Source organism: Pongo pygmaeus, chromosome 11, assembly GCF_028885625.2.
Source record: "Pongo pygmaeus isolate AG05252 chromosome 11, NHGRI_mPonPyg2-v2.0_pri, whole genome shotgun sequence".
NCBI classification, from domain to species: domain Eukaryota; kingdom Metazoa; phylum Chordata; class Mammalia; order Primates; family Hominidae; genus Pongo; species Pongo pygmaeus.
In genome coordinates this window covers 143,029,547-143,052,636 of record NC_072384.2, presented here as the reverse complement: position 1 = coordinate 143,052,636, position 23,090 = coordinate 143,029,547, and the positions used below count along the sequence as shown (strand labels likewise).

Sequence of the window (23,090 nt, the reverse complement as noted above, 5' to 3'; positions counted from 1 at the left end):
CAAAACAAACAAGGCCTCTCTCTCCTAACCCTGCCCTCCCTCAGGGCCGTGCCTGGGCATCCTGGCCTCTCCACAGCCACTCACGCAGACCCCACAGTCCCTTGATGTTAGCCCTGCCCTCTGTGCCCTGCTGATGAACGGGCCTCACTGCAATGAACCCCCCTTCACAGGTCATGCCCCCAGGCACGGTCACTCACGCAGACTCCACAGTCCCTCGATGTTAGCCCTGCCGTCTGTGCCCTGCTGATGAACGGCCTCACTGCAATGAACCCCCCTTCACTGCAATGAGCCCCCTTCACTGCAATGAGCCCCCTTCACTGCAATGAGCCCCCCTTCACTGCAATGAGCCCCATTCACTGCAGTGAGCCCCCCTTCACTGCAATGAACCCCCTCTTCACTGCAATGAACCCCCTCTTCACTGCAATGAACCCCCCTCACTGCAATGAGCCGCCCTTCACAGGTCATGCCCTCAGGTAGCCCCATCCCGTGATCACATGCCTAGAGCCAGGTGGGGCTGGCTGGTGAATTTCAGAGAAGTCAGTCTTTCAACGGTTATCAGAGGCTCAGCTGGGGCGTGCGTGAGACCCGGGTGTGTGAGCTTCCTCCAGGCGCTGTAGGTGTCAGGAGTTCAGGCCTCTCCATTGCATCTCAACCTAAAATAAACCACAGTAGATTCCTCCATCTGTCCACAGACACTGGGTTATTCCTGGTGTTTTGTTCCTACAAATAAGGCTGCTGCAGACATCCACTTACAGTTTTTCTGAGGATCTATTTTCATTTCTTCTGGGTGAATGCCAAGCACTGAGTGACTGGGTCATACAGTAAGTAGGTGGATGTTTGACCTTTCAGAACAGTTTCCAGAGTGGCTGTGCCTTTTGTATTCTCACCAGCAGTGTGTGAGCGTTCTGGTTGCTCCAAGTGCTCGTAATACCTATGCCATCGGTCTTTTAAATTCACATATTCTAGTCAGTATGCGGTGGTATTCCATTTTTAGTTTAATTTGCACTTCTCAGATGACTAAAGGTGTCAAGATTTGTTTCACAAAATTATTGGCTATTCCTACATCTTCTTTCATAAAGTGTCCAGTCATAGCCCTTGCTCATTAACTTGTTAAGTGATATATTTTTTTTTATTTTTGAGTTGTAATAGTCCTTTATGTCTTCTGGATAAAATCCTAAACAAAACAGAACCCCTAAAGCTATTTAACTTCTAGAAGAAAATGTAGAAGAATGTCCTTATGAACTTTGGTTAGACAATGATTTATTAAATGGGACACAAAAGTATAAGACATAAAAAAGAAATAACTTGGACCTTATCTTAGTCCATTTTGTGTTGCTATAACAGAATACCTGAGACTGGCTAATTTGTAAAGAACAAGGATTTATTTCTTATGGTTCTGAAGGCTGGGAAGTCCAAGGTTGAAGGGCAGCAACTGATGAGGGTCTTCTTGCTGCCACATCCCATGAAGGAAGGTGGACAGGCAAGAGAGCAAGAAGGAAGGGACCAGGCTCCTCACTCCCATGATAACTAACCCACTCTCAGGATAACTAACCCACTCCCATGATAACTAACCCACTCTCAGGATAACTAACTTGCTCCCATGGTAACTAACCCACTGTCAGGATAACCCACTCCTTTGATAACTACCCACTCTCAGGATAACTAACCCACTCCCGTGATAACTAATCCACTCTCAGGATAACTAACCCACTCCCATTATAACTAACCCACTCCCATAATAACTAACCCACTCTCAGGATAACTAACTCACTCTCATGATAACTAACCCACTCCCGTGATAACCTGCTCCCGTGATAACTAACCCACTCTCAGGACAGCTAACCCACTCTCAGGATAACTAACCCACTCTCAGGATAACTAACCCACTCCCATGATAACTAAACCACTCTCAGGATAACTAACTTACTCCCTTGATAATTAACCCACACTCGTGGTAACTAACCTACTCTGTGATAACTAACCCACTCTCAGGATAACTAACCCACTCCCATGATAACGAAACTACTCCCCTGATAACTAACCCACTCTCAGGACAGCTAACCCACTCCCATGATAACTAACCCATTGTCAGGATAACTAACTCACTCTCATGATAACTAACCCACTCCCGTGATAACTAAACTACTCCCATGATAACTAACCCACTCTCAGGACAGCTAACACACTCTCAAGATAACTAACCCACTCTCAGGATAATTAACCCACTCCCATGATAACTAAACCACTCTCAGGATAACTAACCCACTCCCATGATGACGAACCTACTCCCCTGATAACTAACCTGTTCCCGTGATAACTAACCCACTCTCAGGACAGCTAACCCACTCCCAGGATCACTAACCCACTCTCAGGATAACTAACCCGCTCCGGTGATAACTACCTCACTCCTGTGATAGCAGCAGGAATCCATTAATGAGGGCTCAGATTCACCCTGCGAAGGCCCCACCTCCCAACACTGTTGCATTTGGAATTAAGTTTCCCTCACATGAACTCTGAGACTCACACTCAGCGTAGAGCAGGCTTCATGAAATAGACCTTCTTCTCTTTGATAGCCACCATTGGCAAAGGGAAAAGTGAAGCCATGGACTTGGAGAAAGCACTCACCACACACATACCTGGCAAAGAATGTGCTTGCCCAATGGAGCCCAGTCTCCTTAGAGTGGCTCAGGTCCCTTTCCTTGGGAAATGCTGCCACAGGAAGGCCAGGACTGGCTCATCCTGGGAAAGGGGAGGCGACCTGCCACCACCATCCTGGGTGGGCCAGAGGGAAATGGCAGGTGTCCTTCCACATCACCAAGAGAAAGGGCAGGGGGCTCCGACTCTGAGGGAGGGTGCAGGGACCTGCCTTCTGTCCATCTGTTATCCGGGGAGGGGTGTTGGTCTTCAATCTTCTGCATGAACAAATGTGATTTTCTCAGTGTGAGCTGCTTACCCCAGACTCCATGGCACATAAACGCCCTTGCCCAGGTCTCTCTTATAACTGGTTTTGCCCCATCCTGAACTCCCTGGGGCTCTGCAGGCTATTCATGCTTCATTCCTAATGCAAATCATTGGTGAAATTCTGTTGCAATGTTGTCCAAATCAGAAAACACATGTTGGATTTAAAACATAAGCACTGAGAGGAACCGTAGCAGCCTAGATCTCCCGTGGGTGGCTCTTCCTCTGTTGCGGGCTGGGTTGGGGGGGGTGGACTCAGTGCGTGTGGACAGGACCAGCAGTGTGCACCTGCCCACAGGACAGCCACTGTGGGGAGGAGACCCAGAGGCCTTGCGGTGTCCCGGGGGACACTGGGTGCACCTTGGGGGGACCCAAACTTGGCTCCTCCCTTATCCCCAAGCTCATTAGTGCTGGGGTTGGTTTCAAATGACCCACATCACTAGGCTCTCAGAAAGGTGGCCAGGCAGGCCAGTATCTGGCTGTCTATCTATGTATTTGTGGGTCTATCAGTCTGTTCCTCAGTCAGTCAGTCTGCCTATCTATCTATCTATCTATCATCTATCTGTCCATCATCTATCTATCATCATTTCTAAGGAGGCTGGGTCTGCAGCTTCACCTTCCGGTGCCCATATCCCAGGGAACTTTGTGCTCAGCGTCCTGAAGGTCCCCACTGACCCCCAGGCAATGTCAGAGCCCCTCCTGCTGGGAGCGTTTCCCTGCTGAGGCAGACACGGAGCAGAAACCAGACAGGAACTCACTTTATAAAGACATCCTGGCCAAATGACTTATAGCCAGATAGCAGGCGTAACTGATGAAGTATTTACATACACATTTGGAATAGAAGGCACCACTAGGAGTGGCAGGAGTATCATTATATAATTACGAAGTTGGCTAAGTGAACAAAGTCTGACTTTTAAAATAACGTGCTATTTTAAAATAATATTTTAAAACAACACAACCACTAACTGCAGGAAATTGGTCAAATTTGCTCCATCTCTGAATCTGTCATCTCATTTGTAAATGAGGGATAATAAGTTGTCCTCTAGATACTTGTATATACAAACAACATAAAATTGACCATTTTAAGTTACAAGACTGAGTAGCATTTAGCACCCTCCATGCTGTGCAAGCTGCCACCTCTGTCCAGTTCCAAAACATGTTTCTCACCCTAGAAGGAAATCTTGCACCCCGCAGCAGGCTCTTCCCACCCGCTCCCACCCCTGCACCCACCACTCTTTCTGTCTCTGTGGATGTAGCTGTTCTGCATACTTCATATAAGAAGAGCCACCCAGCATGAGAGCTTCTGTGCCCGGCGCCTTTCCCTTTGCCTCCTGTGTTCCAGGTTAATCTGTGCGGGGCCCGGGTCAGCACTTCATCCCTCAGTACGGTGGACACCGCTGTGTTGCAGGGACAAACCCCCATCTGCTTCTCTCTCCTTCAGGGGTGGACGCTGGGGTTGCTTCTACATCCTGGCTATTGTGGGTAATGTTTCTGTGACATTCGTGTGCAGACATTTGTTCAGGAACCTGTGTTTAGCTCCCTTGAGCATATGCTGAGGAGTGAAGTTGCTGGCCCATATTGATGATTCTGTGTTTAACTTTTTGAAGAGTCATTCTAGAAACGCTGAGGAGTTAAGTAAGACGGTGTACATGGAAATTTCTAGTAGAAGATCCCTCCGCACACAATGGAAGCATCCACTTCTTTAGTCACTGAAAAGCACAGGACATGGCATTAGCGACTTCAGCCCCTCAGAGAGTGAAAACGGCAGGCAACAGAGAAAAGAGCTGCTGCATCTGTGGCCATTTAGGGATTTTTATTTATTTATTTATTTTTTACTGTTTTAGAGACAGCATCTTACTATGCTGCCTAGGCTGGATTTGAACTTCTGGGCTCAAGCGAGCCTCCCGCCTCAGCCTCCCGGGTGGCTGGGACCACAGGGCCATGCCACCATGCCCGGCTATAGGGATTTTTTTAATGCAAAACTGAGCAGGCGCTCTGTGAGCTCACCCCTTACTGGGAACTCTTGGAGTAGCCATTCCTTTCGCTCATTCTGGAGCAGATGGAGTGATGGGGAACATCACAACTGTTCTTCAAGTCAGAGCTATCGAAAAAGAGACTCAGCAGAGGTCTCATCTCAGCAGATGAGGTCTCATCTGACCCTCATCGTTGTACAATTTATTATTAAAGTCATGATGGGAGGATGATGTTTTCGTCACTACGTGGGATGTCACACACTCAAGAAGGTGACCCTCATGTGGTGACAGCTCATCCGTAAGCAGGGGCGTCTCTGAATTTGAGGGCAGCTGGGCAGTGAGAACAGAACAGAAGCAACTTGCAAAAGCTGCTCAGGCCAAACTGGTGAGCCACAGACTTCACTCGGGCACTGCCCGGCTTAAAAAGTCCTGCTACGCAATAAGTCTCAAAGGTCTTGTTATACAGGACACTCGGGAGGGTGATGCTGTGTCTCACAGACACAAATGCCTTGGCCGTGGTGCTGTGGCAGCAGGGTGTCGCTGTGGGCATCAGGGCATCACCGTGGGCAGCAGGGCCTTGCCATGGGCAGCAGGGCCTCGCCGTGGCAGCAGGGCGTCACTGTGGGCAGCAGGGCGTCACTGTGGGCAGCAGGGCCTCACCATGGCATCAGGGCATTACCGTGGGCAGCACGGCCTCACCGTGGCATCAGGGCATCACCGTGGGCAGCAGGGCCTCGCCGTGGGCATCAGGGCGTCACCGTGGGCAGCAGGGCGTCACCGTGGGCAGCAGGGCCATGCTGTGGGCAGCAGGACCTCGCCGTGGCAGCAGGGCATCACTGTGGGCAGCAGGGCCTCATCGTGGCAGCAGGGCCTCGCTGTGGCATCAGGGCATCACCGTGGGCAGCAGGGCCTCGCCGTGGCAGCAGGGCGTCACTGTGGGCAGCAGGGCGTCACTGTGGGCAGCAGGGCCTCGCCGTGGCATCAGGGCATCACTGTGGGCAGCAGGGCGTCACTGTGGGCAGCAGGGCCTCGCCGTGGCATCAGGGCATCACCGTGGGCAGCAGGGCCTCGCCGTGGCAGCAGGGCGTCACTGTGGGCAGCAGGGCCTCATCGTGGCAGCAGGGCCTCGCTGTGGCATCAGGGCGTCACCGTGGGCAGCAGGGCATCACCGTGGGCAGCAGGGCCTTGCCGTGGGCAGCAGGGTGTCACTGTGGGCAGCAGGGCCTTGCCGTGGCATCGGCATCACCATGGTCAGCAGGGCCTCGCCGTGGCATCACGGCGTCACCGTGGCATCAGGGCGTCACCGTGGGCAGCAGGGCCTCGCCGTGGCAGCAGGGCCTCGCCGTGGCATCAGGGCGTCACCGTGGGCAGCAGGGCCTCGCTGTGGGCAGCAGGGCGTCACCGTGGGCAGGAGGGTGTCACCGTGGGCAGCAGGGCGTGGCCGTGGCATCAGGGCGTCACCGTGGGCAGCAGGGCGTCACCGTGGGCAGCAGGGCGTCACCGTGGGCAGCAGGGCGTGGCCGTGGGCAGGAGGGCATCACCGTGGGCAGGAGGGCATCACCGTGGGCAGCAGGGCCTCGCCGTGGGCAGCAGGGCCTCGCCGTGGCATCAGGGCATCACCGTGGGCAGCAGGGCCTCGCCGTGGGCAGCAGGGCGTCGCCGTGGCATCAGGGCATCACCGTGGGCAGCAGGGCCTCGCCGTGGGCAGCAGGGCCTCGCCGTGGGCAGCAGGGCGTCACCGTGGGCAGGAGGGCGTCACCGTGGGCAGGAGGGCATCACCGTGGGCAGCAGGGCCTCGCCGTGGGCAGCAGGGCCTCGCCGTGGGCAGCAGGGCGTCGCCGTGGGCAGCAGGGCCTCGCCGTGGGCAGCAGGGCCTCGCCGTGGGCAGCAGGGCGTCACCGTGGGCAGGAGGGCGTCACCGTGGGCAGGAGGGCGTCACCGTGGGCAGCAGGGCGTCACCGTGGGCAGCAGGGCCTCGCCGTGGGCAGCAGGGCGTCGCCGTGGGCAGCAGGGCGTCACCGTGGGCAGCAGGGCGTCTCTCCTGGCCCGGTGTCGGTTCTGCTTTTCTTCACTCTCAGCTGCCTTTGATGGTGGTGATGAGTCCCCCTTCCTAAAATGCGCAGTGCAGAGTCCTTACAGCTTTCTCCCTTTTCATCCCACGCTTCCCAAACGTTTTATTTTAAACTGACGATAGACTCACAAATGGCTGCAGAGAGTGCGGCTCGCGCGCCCCTTGCCGGCTGCTTGGCGTGTGGCGCTGCCGGGGTGGGCGCGGGCGCTGGTGCAACCGCGCAGACCAAGGGCGGCCCCTACGCAGCCACTTCCGGTTTTTCACGCACGCCCCGCCTGAGTCCATCCTGGATCCCACGTGATTCGTTCAATATTCCCGCTCGTCTCCTCCATCCTCCGGAATTCACCGTCTCCGCTTGCCTGCTGTGACTTCCACGCTTCTTGCTGTGCGGCGGTTCAGCTGTTGGGTAGAATCGGCCTGGGTTTCATTTGCACCGTGTTTTCTGCTGACTGGAGCGAGGCTATGGAATTTTGGCGGGAACCCCCCGGGGGCCCAGCTGAGCCTCCCGAGTGTCCTGTCGCGGCGTCCTGAGGCGGGGTCATCTGACAACGGGGACGTGGGCCAGGGTCCTTCCACGGTGATGAGCATCTGGGGGAGCTGCTCTTCTCGGAGATGCGAAAGCTGCTTCTCTCCGTCTTCCACCCGCCGGCTTCCACATCCATCGGGGGTCTTCCCTGCCCCTCGCTACCGTGGAGTTTAACCGTGACGCTGTTAACGCACCTGTGGGCTTCTCGGAGATGCCAACGCTGCTTCTCTCCATCTTCCACATCCACTGGGGGACCTCCCTGCCCCTGGCTACTGTGGAGTTTAACCTTGACGCTGTTAACGCACCTGTGGGCTTCTCAGAGCTGCCAAAGCTGCTTCTCTCCATCTTCCACCCAGCAGCTTCCACATCCATCGGGGGACCTCCCTGCCCCTTCGTTACTGTGGAGTTTAACTGTGGCTCTCTGTTGACTCACCGGTGGGCTTCTCCAGTGAGGAGCTGGCCCTTCCCCTCTGCACATGCATTTATTTGATTATTTACTTATTTCAGTATGGACTCATGAGTATTTATATGCTATGGCACAAAATACATTTTTTAAAATATTGTTGCCTCAGTTGCCCCACGCTGACCCTTGGAAGCTCCTTCAGGCTGGACAGGCTTTTTGTTGTGTTCTTTTGACAAACACACACCCTCTCTGGGGGCACGTCCTTGGTTCCCGGAACACAAGATGCTCTAAGCTGGTCCTGGATCTTCCCTGCCTCAGCCCTGGCATCCATCAGTTCTCCAAGGACCCCAGGTCTCATTGATTCCAATCCAACAACACGGTTTATTTTAGCCTGAGTTGTTCATTGTCTTTAGGAGTGAAAAGATGCCTCTCCTTGTCTATAGTATATTTACATATTTGTTTGATTCTAGTTTCAGAATTGCAAACCCACATGCTACGATAAGTACCTTTACTCACTAGATTGCTGTGTCCCCGCCCAGTCAAGGCTGTTTCCGGGGTGCCTGGGTTGGTTGCATCTCCCTGCCCTCCAGGATCTGTCCCTCTGCAGTGCAGGAGGCTCATTTTTCTGTGACTATTGTCCATCCTGGGTTACCCCCCACCTAAGGTCCTGGTGGGTCACAGTCGCTCATTTCTGGAGCAGACGGAGGGATGGGGAACATCACGATTGTTCTTCAAGTCAGAGCTATCAGAAAAGAGACTCAGCAAAGATGCTCAGCCTCTCCCCATCCTGACACCCCTTCCCACTCCCCAGTGCCCGCACCACACAGGAACCGGTTTCTAAGGCTTCTGGTTCAATGAGTAAGCAGGTGGCAGCTGCATGTGATCCTGTTCCCCTTCCTTCTCTCGTGTGGGGGCACTGGAGACAAATGTTCTTAGGGCTTCTCCACTCTCACCGGATAGTCCACCCTGGAAACCTGTCTGCTTCTCCTCACAGGGACCCTCCTCCTTCCTCAAGCCACACAGCGCCCTGTTGTGTGAATTCACCTGTTCATTCAACCCACCCTTCCACATGACAGAACGTGTGCTATGTACGTAATAAGTATTTTCTCTGTTAGTTGCCCTTGACTTATTGTTCTGGTCATGCATTTAAAGTGGTTTGTCAAATTTATCAGTCTTTTTCCTTTGTTACCTCTGGATTTTGAGTCATAGTTGGAAAGTCTTTCTCTGAACCAACGTTAAGGAATTTACTCATTGTTTTCTTCGAGTAGTTATGAGGTTTCATGTTTAAACATGGAGATCCCCGGTCCATTGGGAGTTAATTTTTATGTACAATGTGAGATAGAAACTTAATTCTGTACTTTTCCAAACAGCTGCCCAGTAGTCCCAGGATCCATTACGAAAATGACCATCTTCATCCCGGAGCTTGGAGACTCCTCTCTGTCATAGACTAAATTTTCACCGTATTTGGGTCTATTTCTGGAATTTCTGTTTATGAACCACACTTCTGTGATTTTAAAGGTTTGCGATGCTGTCTGATGGGAACTCTATTTCTGAAAAGCTTTTCGTAGATTTTACTTTTAAACGTTAGTTCCCGTACACATTTCGTTCCTCTCAGGCATCTGATGATGTGAGCCCGAGTCCTGCTCTTCCTGCCTCTGTACATGCTTCATTCTTCTCAGGCATCTGATGATGTGGGCCCAAGTCCTCCTCTTCCTGCCTCTGTACATGCTTCATTCTTCTCAGGCATCCAATGATGTGGGCCCAAGTCCTCCTCTTCCTGCCTCTGTACACGCTTCATTCTTCTCAGGCATCTGATGATGTGGGCCCAAGTCCTCTTCCTGTCTCTGTACACACTTCATTCTTCTCAGGCATCTGATGCTGTGGGCCCCAGTCCTCCTCTTCCTGTCTCCTGTCACCACCACTTTCCCTGACACTCTGTTTTGTCATTTACATTCTCTTGGTAGTTTTTCTGCCTTTCTTTGATGTCCCCTATCACATTTCCATTTGAGATTTGAGTCTATTTTCCTAGGGGACCGTTAAATTTATTATTTTAAGAGCAGTTTTAGGTTTATAGTAAAACTGAGCAGAAAATACAGAGAGCTCCCATAGAGATGTACAACCCCCTCTGAGACACACATGGTCCTCTTATTGACACCATGCATTAGTCTGGTGCATTAGCCATAGCTGATGAAACAATACTGATACATTATCATTAACTGATGTCCATGGTTTACATCAGGGTTAACACTTGATGCTGCACATTCCAGGGGTTTTGAAAATGTGTAATGACGTGTGCCCCCCACCACAGTGCCATGCAGAGGTGTGTGCCCCCTACCACAGTGCCACCTAAGATTCTCTGCATTCCATCGGTTCACCCCTCCCTTCCCACAACCTCGAACCATGGATTTCTTTCACTGTCTTCAGAGTTTTGCCTTTTCCCGCAGGTCCTTTAGGTGAAACCATAGGTTGGGGTCTTTTCATAGGGGCTGCTTTCACTACGGATGTGGATGTGCGCTGAGGTCCTCCATGGTGTGTGTAACTTGTGGTCCAGCTCTTTCCAGTGCTGGATTCTCTGCAGTGTCTGATGTACCACAGTTTTGTAGGAAGCCCCCATGCCATCTTCCACAGTGGCTGGGCCACTTGCAGTCTCCCCAGCAGGAATGAGCGTTTCTGTTCCACATCCCTGCCGGCTGCTGGTGGGGCTCAGGTTGGAGTCAAGCTGTTCTATGAGGTGCTCTTTCATTAGGCAATGAGTACTTATAACTCATACAGAAGTATTATTATTGTGTGTGGTATGTGTTCTTTATTTCTAAGATAATTTTGTCTTTTTCTTTCATTTATTTCCTGAGTTAAATCAACTATTTTTATTATTCTGTTTTTCGACCGTATCTTACATTTCTAAATTTCTGATTCAAGGTGGCTTTTCAGATATTCCAAGGCTGGCTTGAGGATATTTAATTTCTCAGGGGTGTTGATTTACACATTTCTCTGCCTCGTGGCTGTTTTGGGGGAGTTTTCTTCATTCGGCTTTGGTGAACATTTGCCCCCTGGTTTCCTGCCACAGCTCTGTGTAAATTGTCTTTCTCCCTCTCTTTAGTGACGGTGGGTGACGTAGAAGGCTCTGGCCTGATGGCTTCTGTGTGACTGTTCTTGGGGGGAGGGTCCGCACCTCAGCTGTGGGGTCCCCTTCTGTCTTGCAATCCGGAAGTCGTCCTGTTTTCCTTTGCTCCCCAGTCTTCCTGTTTCCCTTTGCTCCCCTTCTTCTCCCCCAGGAACTCTGTGTTTGGGAGACTGGACTGTAAGTCAGGCTTCCGCCCTGGGGTCTGGCTGTGAACAGGTGGGCTCTGCCTCCCGGGCTTGCTCCCTGCCCAGTGGGCCTCAGTGGCGCCGGCCCCGGCTCCACCTCTCAAGGGCGTCTGTGCAGGTCTGTGGCTCAGCCTCCTTCATTCTCAGTAACTCTGTCCTCCAGGGACGTGGGGTGCTTGCTCCTCCCAGGGGTGTTTCTCAAGCTACTTTCCTCATCAGGCCCTACAGGGCCTCACAGGCAGCCTGCACCCCCACCCTCCCGAGCTCCTCCTCCCGCCTTAAACGCCTGCTTCCTGAGCCTGTGAGCTCCTTGAGGCCGGGCCGGGTCCTAAGGTCTCCGCATCTCCAGTGCTGGACGCAGCTCAGGGAGGGGTGTCTGAGGCAGATGTCCTGTGCCATCCTCCGTTCAAGGCACCCCGTGTCCAGCTGCGATGTCCAAAGGCCAAGCAGCAGCCAGCGAGCAGGACAGGCTCAGGGGGATGCCTTGCTGGGGAGTCTCTGCCGTCACACCAAGCACCCAGACCCCTCAGCAGACACCTGGACTTCGGTAGGAGGAGGCCACGCAACCTAGAACATAAATAATTCAGGTTCTGCCCTTTAATATGAGACATATAACTATGAGGTCATTTTTTCCAGGTTTCAGAAAAGGAATTTTCTTAAAAGCAGCATAGTGTTGTGTTTGTACCGATGGTTTGCCCAGTTAAGATGGATTTTAATAGTTTCTCCTCTTTCCCATTTTCTTCCTATGTCTTTCTCCACAAACAGGAGCTGGGGGCTGGACCCCACTCATATCAAACAAGAACCAGTGGCTGCAGATCGACCTCGGAGAGAGGGTAGAGGTCACGGCGGTGGCCACGCAGGGCGGGTACGGGAGCTCCGACTGGGTGACCAGCTACATCCTGATGTTCAGCGACAGCGGCTGGAACTGGAAGCAGTACCGGCGGGAGGACAGCATCTCAGTAGGTCCCTGGTGGGAGGACAGTGTCTCGGTGGGTCCCTGGTGGGAGGACAGTGCCTCGGTGGGTCCCTGACGGGGGGACAGTGCCTCGGTGGGTCCCCGATGGGAGGACAGCGTCTCAGTAGGTCCCTGGTGGGAGGACAGCGCCTCGGTGGGTCCCTGACAGGGGGACAGCGCCTCGGTGTGTCCCCAATGGGAGGACAGTGCCTTGGTGGTTCCCTGGTGGGAGGACAGCGTCTCGGTGGGTCCCTGATGGGAGGACAGCGTCTTGGTGGGTCCCTGATGGGAGGACAGCGTCTTGGTGGGTCCCCGGTGGGAGGACAGCGTCTTGGTGGGTCCCCGATGGGAGGACAGCCTCTCGGTGGGTCTCTGACGGAAGGACAGCGTCTTGGTGGGTCCCCGGTGGGAGGACAGCGTCTCGGTGGGTCCCCGATGGGAGGACAGCGTCTCGGTGGGTCTCTGACGGAAGGACAGCGTCTTGGTGGGTCCCCGGTGGGAGGACAGCGTCTCGGTGGGTCCCCGATGGGAGGACAGCGTCTCGGTGGGTCTCTGACGGAAGGACAGCGTCTTGGTGGGTCCCCGGTGGGAGGACAGCGTCTCGGTGGGTCTCTGACGGAAGGACAGCGTCTCGGTGGGTCCCCTCCTGGCAGCACTGGCTCCTGGGGCCTGGCCTGCAGGGATGTCGTCCCCAGGGAGCCCTGGAGAACTTGGCTCCAGTAGAGAACAAGCAGCTCCAGGATTTCCTGGCCAAGGTTCCCTGCGTTTTCAGATGCACAGTTTAGTAGGTATGTAACACAGTAAAACAATTCTATGGCATAGTGGGAAATGGGAAGAAATCCTGGGGTTTCTACTAAAACCATGGGCGGCATCATGTGTAACCAGCCTGCGTTTCGCACAGTCATTTGGAGGGTGGTGTTGGGGCCACATCACTTCACATGAACCCAGTGAGCACAGCCTGACCCCTACACTTTTGTTCTGAGGCTTCTGAAAGGCACGGATGGACCCGTCTCCCTGTGCACAACCGTTCTGTGGGCTCTGCCCTCTGTCCCGTGACCACATTCAGTAGGTTTTTGGGCAGAGACTGCCTTGAGATTCAACGACCTTGTGTCTCTGGTCCCTAAACTGTCACACACCTGGGCTTCTTTGGGGCAAAATGTTTTTGTTTGCCTAGCTTGTGACTTTTAACAAGTCATGCAATTTTCTGCATATCTTTCATGACATAATTACTGAAGTATCCCAGACAAATTCGTTTAACCTTGCTGAGCTCAGAGAGTGGTTTAAAATGTTCAGTTTTGTGGCTGGAGTGAAGCCCCAATAAAGGAGACACTGGTGGCTGTTGTTTACAAACAGCAGCCACCACAGAACGGACGGCACGGGCAGTGGGTGTTTGGGAATGGACGTTGAGGGGAGCCGGTGTGAGGGGCTGTGGCCAGGGCAGGGCATCAGCCTTCACTTAAAACACCAGCTGAAGGCAACAGGGATGGGAGGAGGCCGTGAGCTCCGTGCCATACTCAGGCAGCTCTGCATTTCCTCTTCGGGGTCTCCCTGACAAGAAGGGAGAACAGAGGTTCTCAGTGAAGCTCCCATGACCAGCACAGATGAGCCAGAGAGCCCAGGAGCGGCTCTCGTGGGTCAGCCACGTCCCCTGCACAGACCTCCCGGACCCCGGCTCTGTGTCCTCCATGTATGGAGGACGTGGGCTGGGTTGACCCTGGGATAAGCCAGGGCTGGGACCACCCTGGCCAAAGCGGACGGAGGGGACGTGAATGATGGTTCAGCAACCCCGTCCTGGGAATAGACGCCAGACCAGCTGTGACTCTAGTTACAAATCGAGTAGTAGCTTCAAAGACAGGTCCCATCCTGGGAACAGATGCCAGATCAGCTGTGACTCTAGCTACAAATCAAGTAGTAGCTTCAAAGACAGGTCACCACTGCGGCATGCACGTCAGCACTAATTATATTAAGATTGGGTTGTTGGCACGATTTAGAAAGAACAAAGGGAGCTGGAGACACTGTGGGAATTCTCACCTTCCTGTTCCAGCTGTGCTCTCAGCATCCCTCTCTTCCTGCTGACTGTCCTCAGGGGAAACAGATTCAGGACCAAGCTCCGGCCACGCTGAGGGGGACACACTGCTAACTGCAAAGGCCACGATAACTGCACTGTCATCGTGGCCCTCACCTGTCCCCGGTATTCCTGGGAGGCCCCTTTAATTATAAGCAAATGCCATTTGTTGTTTGGCTTTTTAAAATTGTGGCGCAATATATATAACAAAAAAATTACCATTTTATTCATTTTCAAGTGTGTAATTCAGTGACCTAAGTGTCACATTGTTGTGCAAACATGGACACCATCCATCTCCAGGACTTTCTCATCTTCCCAAACCGAGACTCTGCCCCCATTAAGCACACTCCCTATCCAACCCCTCAGCCCCCGGCACCTCCATCCCACTCACCGTCTGTGTGACTTTGACGACTCTAGGGACCTCATAGAAGTGGAATCAGTCAGTATTTGTCTTTTTATAATTAGCTTTTTCCACTTAGCACCACATCCTCAGGTTTCACCACATCGTACATGTGTCAGAATGTCCTTCCTTTTGAAGAGTAAATCACTCTGTTGTATGGATAGACCACATTTTGTTTATCCCTTCACCCATGGAGGGACTCTTGGTTGCTTCCATGTTTTCACTATTATGAATAATACTGCTGTGAACATGGGTGTACAAGCATCTCTTTGCAAGCTGCTTTCAGTTCTTTCGCATACATATCCAGAAGCAGCATTGCTGGATTGTGTGGTAGAACCGTGTTTCCATCTTTTGAGGAAACGCCCTACTGTTTTCCATAGTGGCTGCATCATTTCACATTCCCCAGCCATGCAGGAGAGTTCTCGCCACCCTTCTGTGCTGACACTGCGTATGGCGCGTGTTGTTTAGTAGCAGCAGTGCTGTTGGGGGTGAGGCGTTGTCTGGCTGTGGCCCTGAGCTGCGTCTCTGGATGACGAGTGATGCTGAGCTTCTCACTTGCCGGTGGAGCCTCCGCACATCTTCTTTGGAGGAATGTCTATTCAGGTCCCTCGTCCACTGTTAAAATCAGATCATTTTTACTGCTGTTATTTAACTGTGGGAGCTCATTCTGTATTGTGGATATTAACCCTCTGTCATCTGTGTTATTTGCCCGGGTTTTCTCCTGTTCTGTGAGCGGCGTCTCAGTTGCTGACACCGTCTTTCGATGCACCCATGTGTTCAGTTCTATTTGCCCGGGTTTTCTCCCGTTCTGTGAGCAGCCTCTCGGTTACTGACACCATCTTTTGATGCACCTGCTTGTTCAGTTCTATTTGCCTGGATTTTCTCCTGTTCCATGAGTGGGCTCTTGGTGGCTGACATCTTTCAATGCACCTGTGTTTGGTTCTATTTGCCTGGGTTTTCTCCTGTTCTGTGAGTGGCCTCTCGGTTGCTGACACCATCTTTCAATGAACCTGAGTGTTTGGTTTTATTTGCCTGGGTTTTCTCCTGCTCTGTGAGCAACCTCTTGGTTACTGACACCATCTTTCGATGCACCTGTGTTTGGTTCTATTTGCCTGGGTTTTCTCCTATTCGGTGAGTGGCCTATCAGTGGCTGACACTGTTTTTCGATGCACCTGCATGTTCGGTTCTGATGCGCTCAGTTCTACTCCGCCTTTTGTTGTTCTGCTTTATTTATATTTTAAAACGATATTGACAAGTTATGCTGGAATAACTTATCCATACATAATATCAGCTGAGCTATAATTACCATTTTACTTTCTAATCTAAATGTCTCCTCTTTTCAATTTTCTTTTAACCATAGATATTTTTACTTTCACGGAAGCAAAACCTCACTAGCTGATAATTACTAGTATTAATGTTATACTATGATCCTTATTTAAAATAAGACAGGGATGATACTTACAACTTCCACATGATTATTCAGTTATCTGCCTTTACAGTGAGTCACACGCGATACCGACATCTTCAACACCGTTATTCCGTTATCCGCCTTTACAGTGAGTCACACACGATACCAACATCTTCAACACCGTTATTCCGTTATCCGCCTTTACAGCGAGTCATACACGATACCAACATCTTCAACCCAGTTATTCCGTTATCACACGTGATACCGACATCTTCAACACCGTTATTCCGTTATCCGCCTTTACAGCGAGTCATACACGATACCAACATCTTCAACCCAGTTATTCCGTTATCACACGTGATACCGACATCTTCAACCCAGTTATTCCGTTATCCGCCTTTACAGCGAGTCACACGTGTTCACTGGGACTTTCCATTTCCATAAGCATTTGCTTTAGACACAGCTTAGCACAGGACAGAATTCAAGAGCCAGCGACAGGGCAGAGTGGAAATGAGTTTGTGAGGCTGCCACATAGGCGGAGCCACGAGGTGCTGCTAGTGGCTGTTTATGCTCATTTCTTGATCACATGCTAAACAGGGGGTGGGTGATTTCTGGGTGTCCCGGGAAAGGGACGCAGCCTTCACGGGTGTCCCGGGAAAGGGGCGCAGCCTTCACGGGTGTCCCAGGAAAGGGGCGCAGCCTTCACGGGTGTTCTGGGAAAGGGGCGCAATCTTCCCCTGACCGAGGGTCCCTCCCCTTCTAGATCATGAGGAGTGACTTCCCTAGGTTGCTGGGCATCTGTCAGCTGTGCTGATGCTGGTGGATGTCCTTGGCTACGACTACATTATAATCAGGTGTAACAGACAGCAAGGGTACCCAGGGTCACTTCTGCCGCCGTCTTGGTTCTGGTGGGTTTGGCCAACTTCAGTCCCCACCCTGTTTTGCCAGCGAGGTCTAGGACCTTTGTCTTGGGAAACCCGTCCTTCCAACTTCCTGTCTCACTCCCAGAGTCACCTAAGCCTTGAGTGGTGTGGCCCCCACTGCCAGAAAACCAGTCTTCTACGTATCTAGCCAGTAGCTAGTTAGTTATCTGGTGAGTTGCTTCTGGAGGGAAGGCCTGGGATGGGCATGGCTGGCCGGCTGGCTCACGTGGACATCCCTGTGGCTTCACCGTCGGAAAAGCTGCAGCGATGAGACCACATCAGCCAGATGCCCCCGACCCGCCTGTGGGGACCCCACCCGACCATGAGCGGGCTACGCCCTCAAACCTATTTCCCCTCCCCCTGCCCGCCTCTCCACTGCTCGGCTCTTCTCTTCCTCTACAAACGCAGGGGCCAGCGAGGGCGAAAGGGATGCCACTGCCCCCATGGGCACCAGGAACACAATGGATGGAGCAAGCAGCTCCTTTGCAGTGTTTCCCTGGGGTGACCTCCAGCTGCTAGAAAGGAAATTCCTACTGCACCCGGCGTGCCCCCCAACAGCCCCACCTGCCCCGGGAAGTGGCCGACCTTGTCCAGGTGTCACTGGCCAGAATTCAGTCTGCTGGGGAATGGCGGCTTGCCAGAACTCAGCCTGTGGGGAAATTGTGGCTCACCGCCACTGCACACCTGGTTTGTGGCTCAGGGGCTGCTGGAAACACGGCTTCCTCCCTTGCTTTCCTAAATGAACCCAAGAGGTTGTGCTTCGGGGGAGTCTGTAGTTTCTGCAATAAATATGGGAGCTGTGCCGTTCCCATGAAGAGCCTGTCAGAGCCCTCATTCAAAAGTCACCTATTATGAATTTGAGGTGTGAGTTATTCAGGATTCACTGATTACTTAAAATTCAAGTTAGGTTTTCCCCATGGTGCAAGTTCTTCTGTGATAAATACACCCATCTCTGACATTCTGGGAAAATATATTCGAAAAGAATAGAGAGCAAATTAATTAAAGCAAACATCAGTTTTAGAATAAAAACAGTGTTTTATTTAATAGACACTTTTCTTTTTGCCTCCAAGAGTTATATGCTGGTACGTACTCAGAACAAAATTCAATAGGATTATTGAATCATTTACAACTTAATTGTTCTCAGATGTCTTCCAAATACAACCAGAAAACAAACTGGAAGGAGGAGGCCATAACAAGAAAGATTTTAATTGACTCTGTCCTGGAAAGGACATGAACCCTGCAGTTTCTTGAAAGCTACTGCAGCAGGTATGGCGTCTGCCAGCAGGAGAATTCAACCTGAACCATGAAAGGTGGGGTGCGGACAGCAGGTGGCCTTGGAGGTCAGCCTGGTGCACAAAATGGCCTGTGTTCTGCTGGGGTGGGTCCCTGCCTCTGCCCCTGTGTCTTTGCCTCTGTCTCTTTCTCTGTGTGTGTCTGTCTCTCTGTGGGGTTCTGTCTCCCCCATCTCTCTCTATCTCTCTGTGTCTCTCTGTTTCTGTCTCTATCTCTGTTTCACTCTCTGTCTCTGTGTCTCTCTATCTTCCCGTCTCTTTCTCTCCCTCTCTCCCTCTCAGAATTCTGAGTGAGTCATCTGACACATTCTCCAACTGCTATTTCTCTGTAATTAAGATTACACAGCAGCCATTGGTAATAAATTATAGATAGAAAATGATTTATTAGTATAGTTGTGGCCAAAGAAACAACTGCAGGGGGATAGAGGAGATGCTGCTGGTTGCTCAGGGCTGCGGGGTGATGGTCCGGCTTTCTCCTGTCTTTCTCCCTCCTCACCACTTTCTGTGGCTTAAGTGAATAATCTCCGAGATGGGAATGTGTTGGTGACAGTGAGTGCCCTAGAGCTGGGCTCCCGACAGCGGCACACCTGGTGCCTCGCCCTCTGCAGGCCTGGATGTTGCTCAGTGATTGCGCATGCGGAACAGAGTGAGACGTGCCGTGGGTTCCAGGCTGTGTCCAGCGAGTCCTGATATGGGTCAAGGCAAACCGGTGCGCATGTGCGGAGTCACGGGGACACCAGTGTGCGCAGGTGGCTTCGCCCTCCTGATACGGCCGCACCTGCCTTAGCAGGGGGACAGTCAGGGGACGCCAGGGTGCGCAGGTGGCTTCGCCCTCCTCATACAGCCATACCTGCCTCAGCAGGGGGACCCCAGATACCTCCAGGCAGCCCCAGACCTGGCCTCTCCTGCCTCTGTCTGTTCCCTTGGGTCCTGGGAGCAGGTGCCTCTGCCCTGAGCCCCAGGCCTCATCCCCCTCTGTGGACGCAAGCTGGGCCCTGCCTGCCCTGGCACAGAGGAAAAGGATATGGTTCCCTGGTCACCATCTGTGATCGTCCCGCACTTCCAGAGGCACCAGCTGCGGAGGGAAGATGAGACCCTGGAAGCCCTGAGCAGTGGCCACAGGTGTCCAAAGTGGTGACCTCAGGCTGAGCCACCCAGGAACGCATGGTTTCCGCCATTTACCACGGCACCTGTGATTCTTCCAAGAGTCTGTGGGAAGACACAGAAATGCCCACCAAAGCTGCAAGAAGGAATCATCCCAGAGATAAGCCAGGGTTTCTTCAAGAAGCTCAAGGGCGAGGGGTTTGTGGGCTATTTACACTAAAATCACATTCGTCTTTTCTGACAGTTTGGGGCCTTGCTCTGTTTGAAACGTGTCTCAGACGAATGTGCAAGTTAAGAAGAGTGTCCTGGGGCAGGTTCCCCAGGAACCAGCATTGGGTGATGGTGATGCCACTGGAGGCTGCAGATCCACGTGACCTGGGTCTGTGTCCGATGCGCCCAGGAATCTACGCGGCCTGCAAGGTACAGAGACACACACGTGGCTTGCTTCTAACACCTGGGGTTGAAAAATGATTCTGATTTTTGCTTAAAAAAATGTCAGGTGCAAGTCAAGCCAGGCCCAACCCCACACCGGGGCGCCAAGCACGGCTCAGCATGGGAGGACGTGCGTTTGTTCTCCATCAGCCCCTCCAGGTCTGCAGCAAAGCTCCTGTTTCTGGAGAGGCAGCCGCTCCAGGTCTGCAGCAAAGGTTGTGTTTCCGGAGAGGCAGCCCCTCCAGGTCTGCAGCAAAGCTCCTGTTTCCGGAGAGGGCCGCTCCAGGTCTGCAGCAAAGCTCCCCTTTCCAGAGAGGTGGCCGCTCCACGTCTGCAGCAAAGCTCCTGTTTCCGGAGAGGCAGCCTCTGCTTTGCACACACTTAGTGGCTTCTCATTTATCCATGCCCAGAGACCATTAAAGATGTTTTCATCTTGCCAAATGGAAAGAAAATCAGTTTTTGAAAGACAATTAGCCGATTTCTATGGACATTTCTTGATGGAAAAGTGAGCTGTCCCCTCGTGCTCCTGTCTGGCTCTGAAGAGACCCATTTCTGCAGAGGGGAGAGAGAGCTGCATGGGTGCGGCTTTGGGTTTGGTTTTGTTTGTTATTTTTCCCACGGGGGAACCGGCAGATTGGTTTCCTGACATTGCCTGTCCTGTGTTATTCATCAGCACCATATCTCATGGCAACATCAGGGTGTTTGAGGAAAACAATTGACTTGGAGCAGAAATAATCCACGCACCCCACAGATCTCTCTGCAGCAGCTTCTTCCGTGCCGCAGGGCTGTGTTTCCACTGCTGCCTGCCATTCTTTCTGTCCCACCTGGGTTTCCTGATGGGGATGTGGTCCCAGGTGCCCTGGGCTGTGGACGTTCTGGGTCCCGCTGGGACAGGGCTGACCCCTCTGCAGAGGCCAGGGAGGAGCAGCGGATGGTGCGCGTCACACCACAAGGGAGGCAACACATGTCCACACCATCGCATTCCCTGGCGGGAAGGAACTGCAAGGCCCTCAGTGAGTGGTTTCAACATGAGTTATGGACACAAGTCTCATGACTAAGGTGTGGTGTGGACACAGCTCTCGGCCAACCCCGAGACCCCTGCCCATGCCGAGGCTCCACCGACCCTGAGCCCATGCACAGGCCAAGCTCCCGGCTTCCCAGGGGGCACCCTGGCTGCTTTCCCAGAGAAACACATATGGCCGTGGGACGAACCCTGGAGCAGGTGGACTGGCTCTTTCCCAGTGGGACCCGGGGGGCCATGGGATGAACCCTGGAGCAGGTGGACTGGCTCTTTCCCAGCAGGACGTGGGGGGGCTATGGGACGAACCCTGGAGCAGGTGGACTGGCTCTTTCCCAGCGGGACGCGGGGGGGTCTGTGGGACGAACCCTGGAGCAGGTGGACTGGCTCTTTCCCAGCGGGACGCGGGGGGGGCTGTGGGACGAACCCTGGAGCAGGTGGACTAGCTCTTTCCCAGCGGGACGTTGGGGGGCTATGGGACGAACCCTGGAGCAGGTGGACTGGCTCTTTCCCAGCGGGACGTTGGGGGGCTATGGGACGAACCCTGGAGCAGGTGGACTGGCTCTTTCCCAGCGGGACGCGGGGGGGGCTGTGGGACGAACCCTGGAGCAGGTGGACTAGCTCTTTCCCAGCGGGACATGGTGGGGCTGTGGGACGAACCCTGGAGCAGGTGGACTGGCTCTTTCCCAGCGGGACGTGGGGGGGCTGTGGGATGAACCCTGGAGCAGAGTTCTGTCTTCAGTTTCCCCATACCAGTGACCTAGAGGCTCCTGCTGCCCTGCCGGCCCCTGGCACAGTCATAAAAGCCCCAGGATCTCAGACAAGTGAGGGCGGACGCAACTCTGGAGGCCTGTGGGACGTGCTGGGCCGTGTTAGGTCCTCACTTCAGCATCTGCAGAGGCGGCTGCCCTCCCGAGAAGCAGATGACACGTCCTGTGGGATGAGGGCTGGGTCTGGAGCCAGGGCACCTACAGAGCTCCTGCCATCCCTGTAGATATGCCCTCCACACACTGAGGCCTCTCTCTCTCTCAGCTCAAATGCTCAGAACCCTGAGAAGTGGGAAACCAGCAAGAATTGGGTTAGAATAAAGAAAAAGTGTAGAAAGAAACAAAAAGCCAGACAGAGCATCCAAGAATCTGTGCGCTTGGGGCTGCAGGCACTGCCCACCCCTCTCCCCACGACACAGCATGGGACGCTCTCCGGGAGAGGCCAGGACCCCCCCTGCAGAGCGGGTGTCCCTTCTGCACCTCATGGGGGGCCTTTGGGGAAGCTCGTGCTGGACCCCTGAGAGGCTGCAGTCCCCCAACACCAACTGGACACTCAACAGGTCTTTTGCTAACTTTGGACTGAAGATTTTAATGAGAGAAGGAGAAAACCCCAAATGTGTGACTATCTCTACCAAACAGGAGCGATTTGGCCAATCGGAAGCCCAGGAGGAGACGGGCAGGCAGGCAGGGCCCCGAAGACCAGGCCTCCCTCAGGCCAGGCTGGTCACCGCACCGCAGGCCCAGAGGGAACAGGAGGGAAGCGGCTGAGCTTGGCCCTCCCAGCTCCCTTCCCCCAGGGAGAGGAGAGTTATTTCCTGTTTTCTCCCATTTGCCTGCACTGCAAGATTTTGTTTTGAATTTAGACTGAAATGAAAGGGCTGTAGTTATTTTTATTTAATAGAATTGCTGACTCAAGGCATCTTTATTTTTTCAAGAAAACGTCCAGCATGGCTTCAGAGACACATTTGTTGAAGAGTAGATATTTGATTTTCACAGATATTTTCAAACATATTTGGTTAGATCCCAACTGTAACATTTTCTTCAAATGCAAGTTTCCACCACTTGTAAACAAATAGGCATTTTTGCATAAACAATAACGAGCTTGGAATCAGTGCTTCTGTCTTGTCAGGCATGTAGGGTGTATGGGGCGTGTGGGGCATGTGCTGACCTTGAGAGGGTCGTTACCAGTCACGTGGTTGCTGTGTGGCTGTTTACGGGTCACGCGTGTGGCTGTTTATGGGTTGTGAGTGCGGCTGTTTACAGATCAGGTCACACGTGCAGCTGTTTACAGGTCACGTGTGGTTGTTTACGGGTCATGCTTGCGGCTGTTTACGGGTCATTCATGCAACTGTTTACAGGTCACACGTGTGGCTGTTTACGGGTCGTGCGTGCGGCTGTTTATGGGTCGTGAGTGCAGCTGTTTATGGGTCAGGTCACGCACATGGCTGTTTACAGGTCGCACGTGTGGCTGTTTACGGCTTGTGCGTGC

At 52.9% G+C, this 23,090-nt stretch overlaps 1 protein-coding gene across 1 annotated transcript in view; it reads left to right on the top strand.

The window, feature by feature from the left end:
• LOC129031637 (contactin-associated protein-like 4) overlaps positions 1–23,090 on the top strand; it is a 207,029-nt gene that overhangs the window by 56,455 nt on the left and 127,484 nt on the right. Inside the window, 1 exon segment of the mRNA XM_054478145.2 lies at positions 12,003–12,196. Within this exon segment, the coding sequence (XP_054334120.1) occupies positions 12,003–12,196 (194 nt within the window).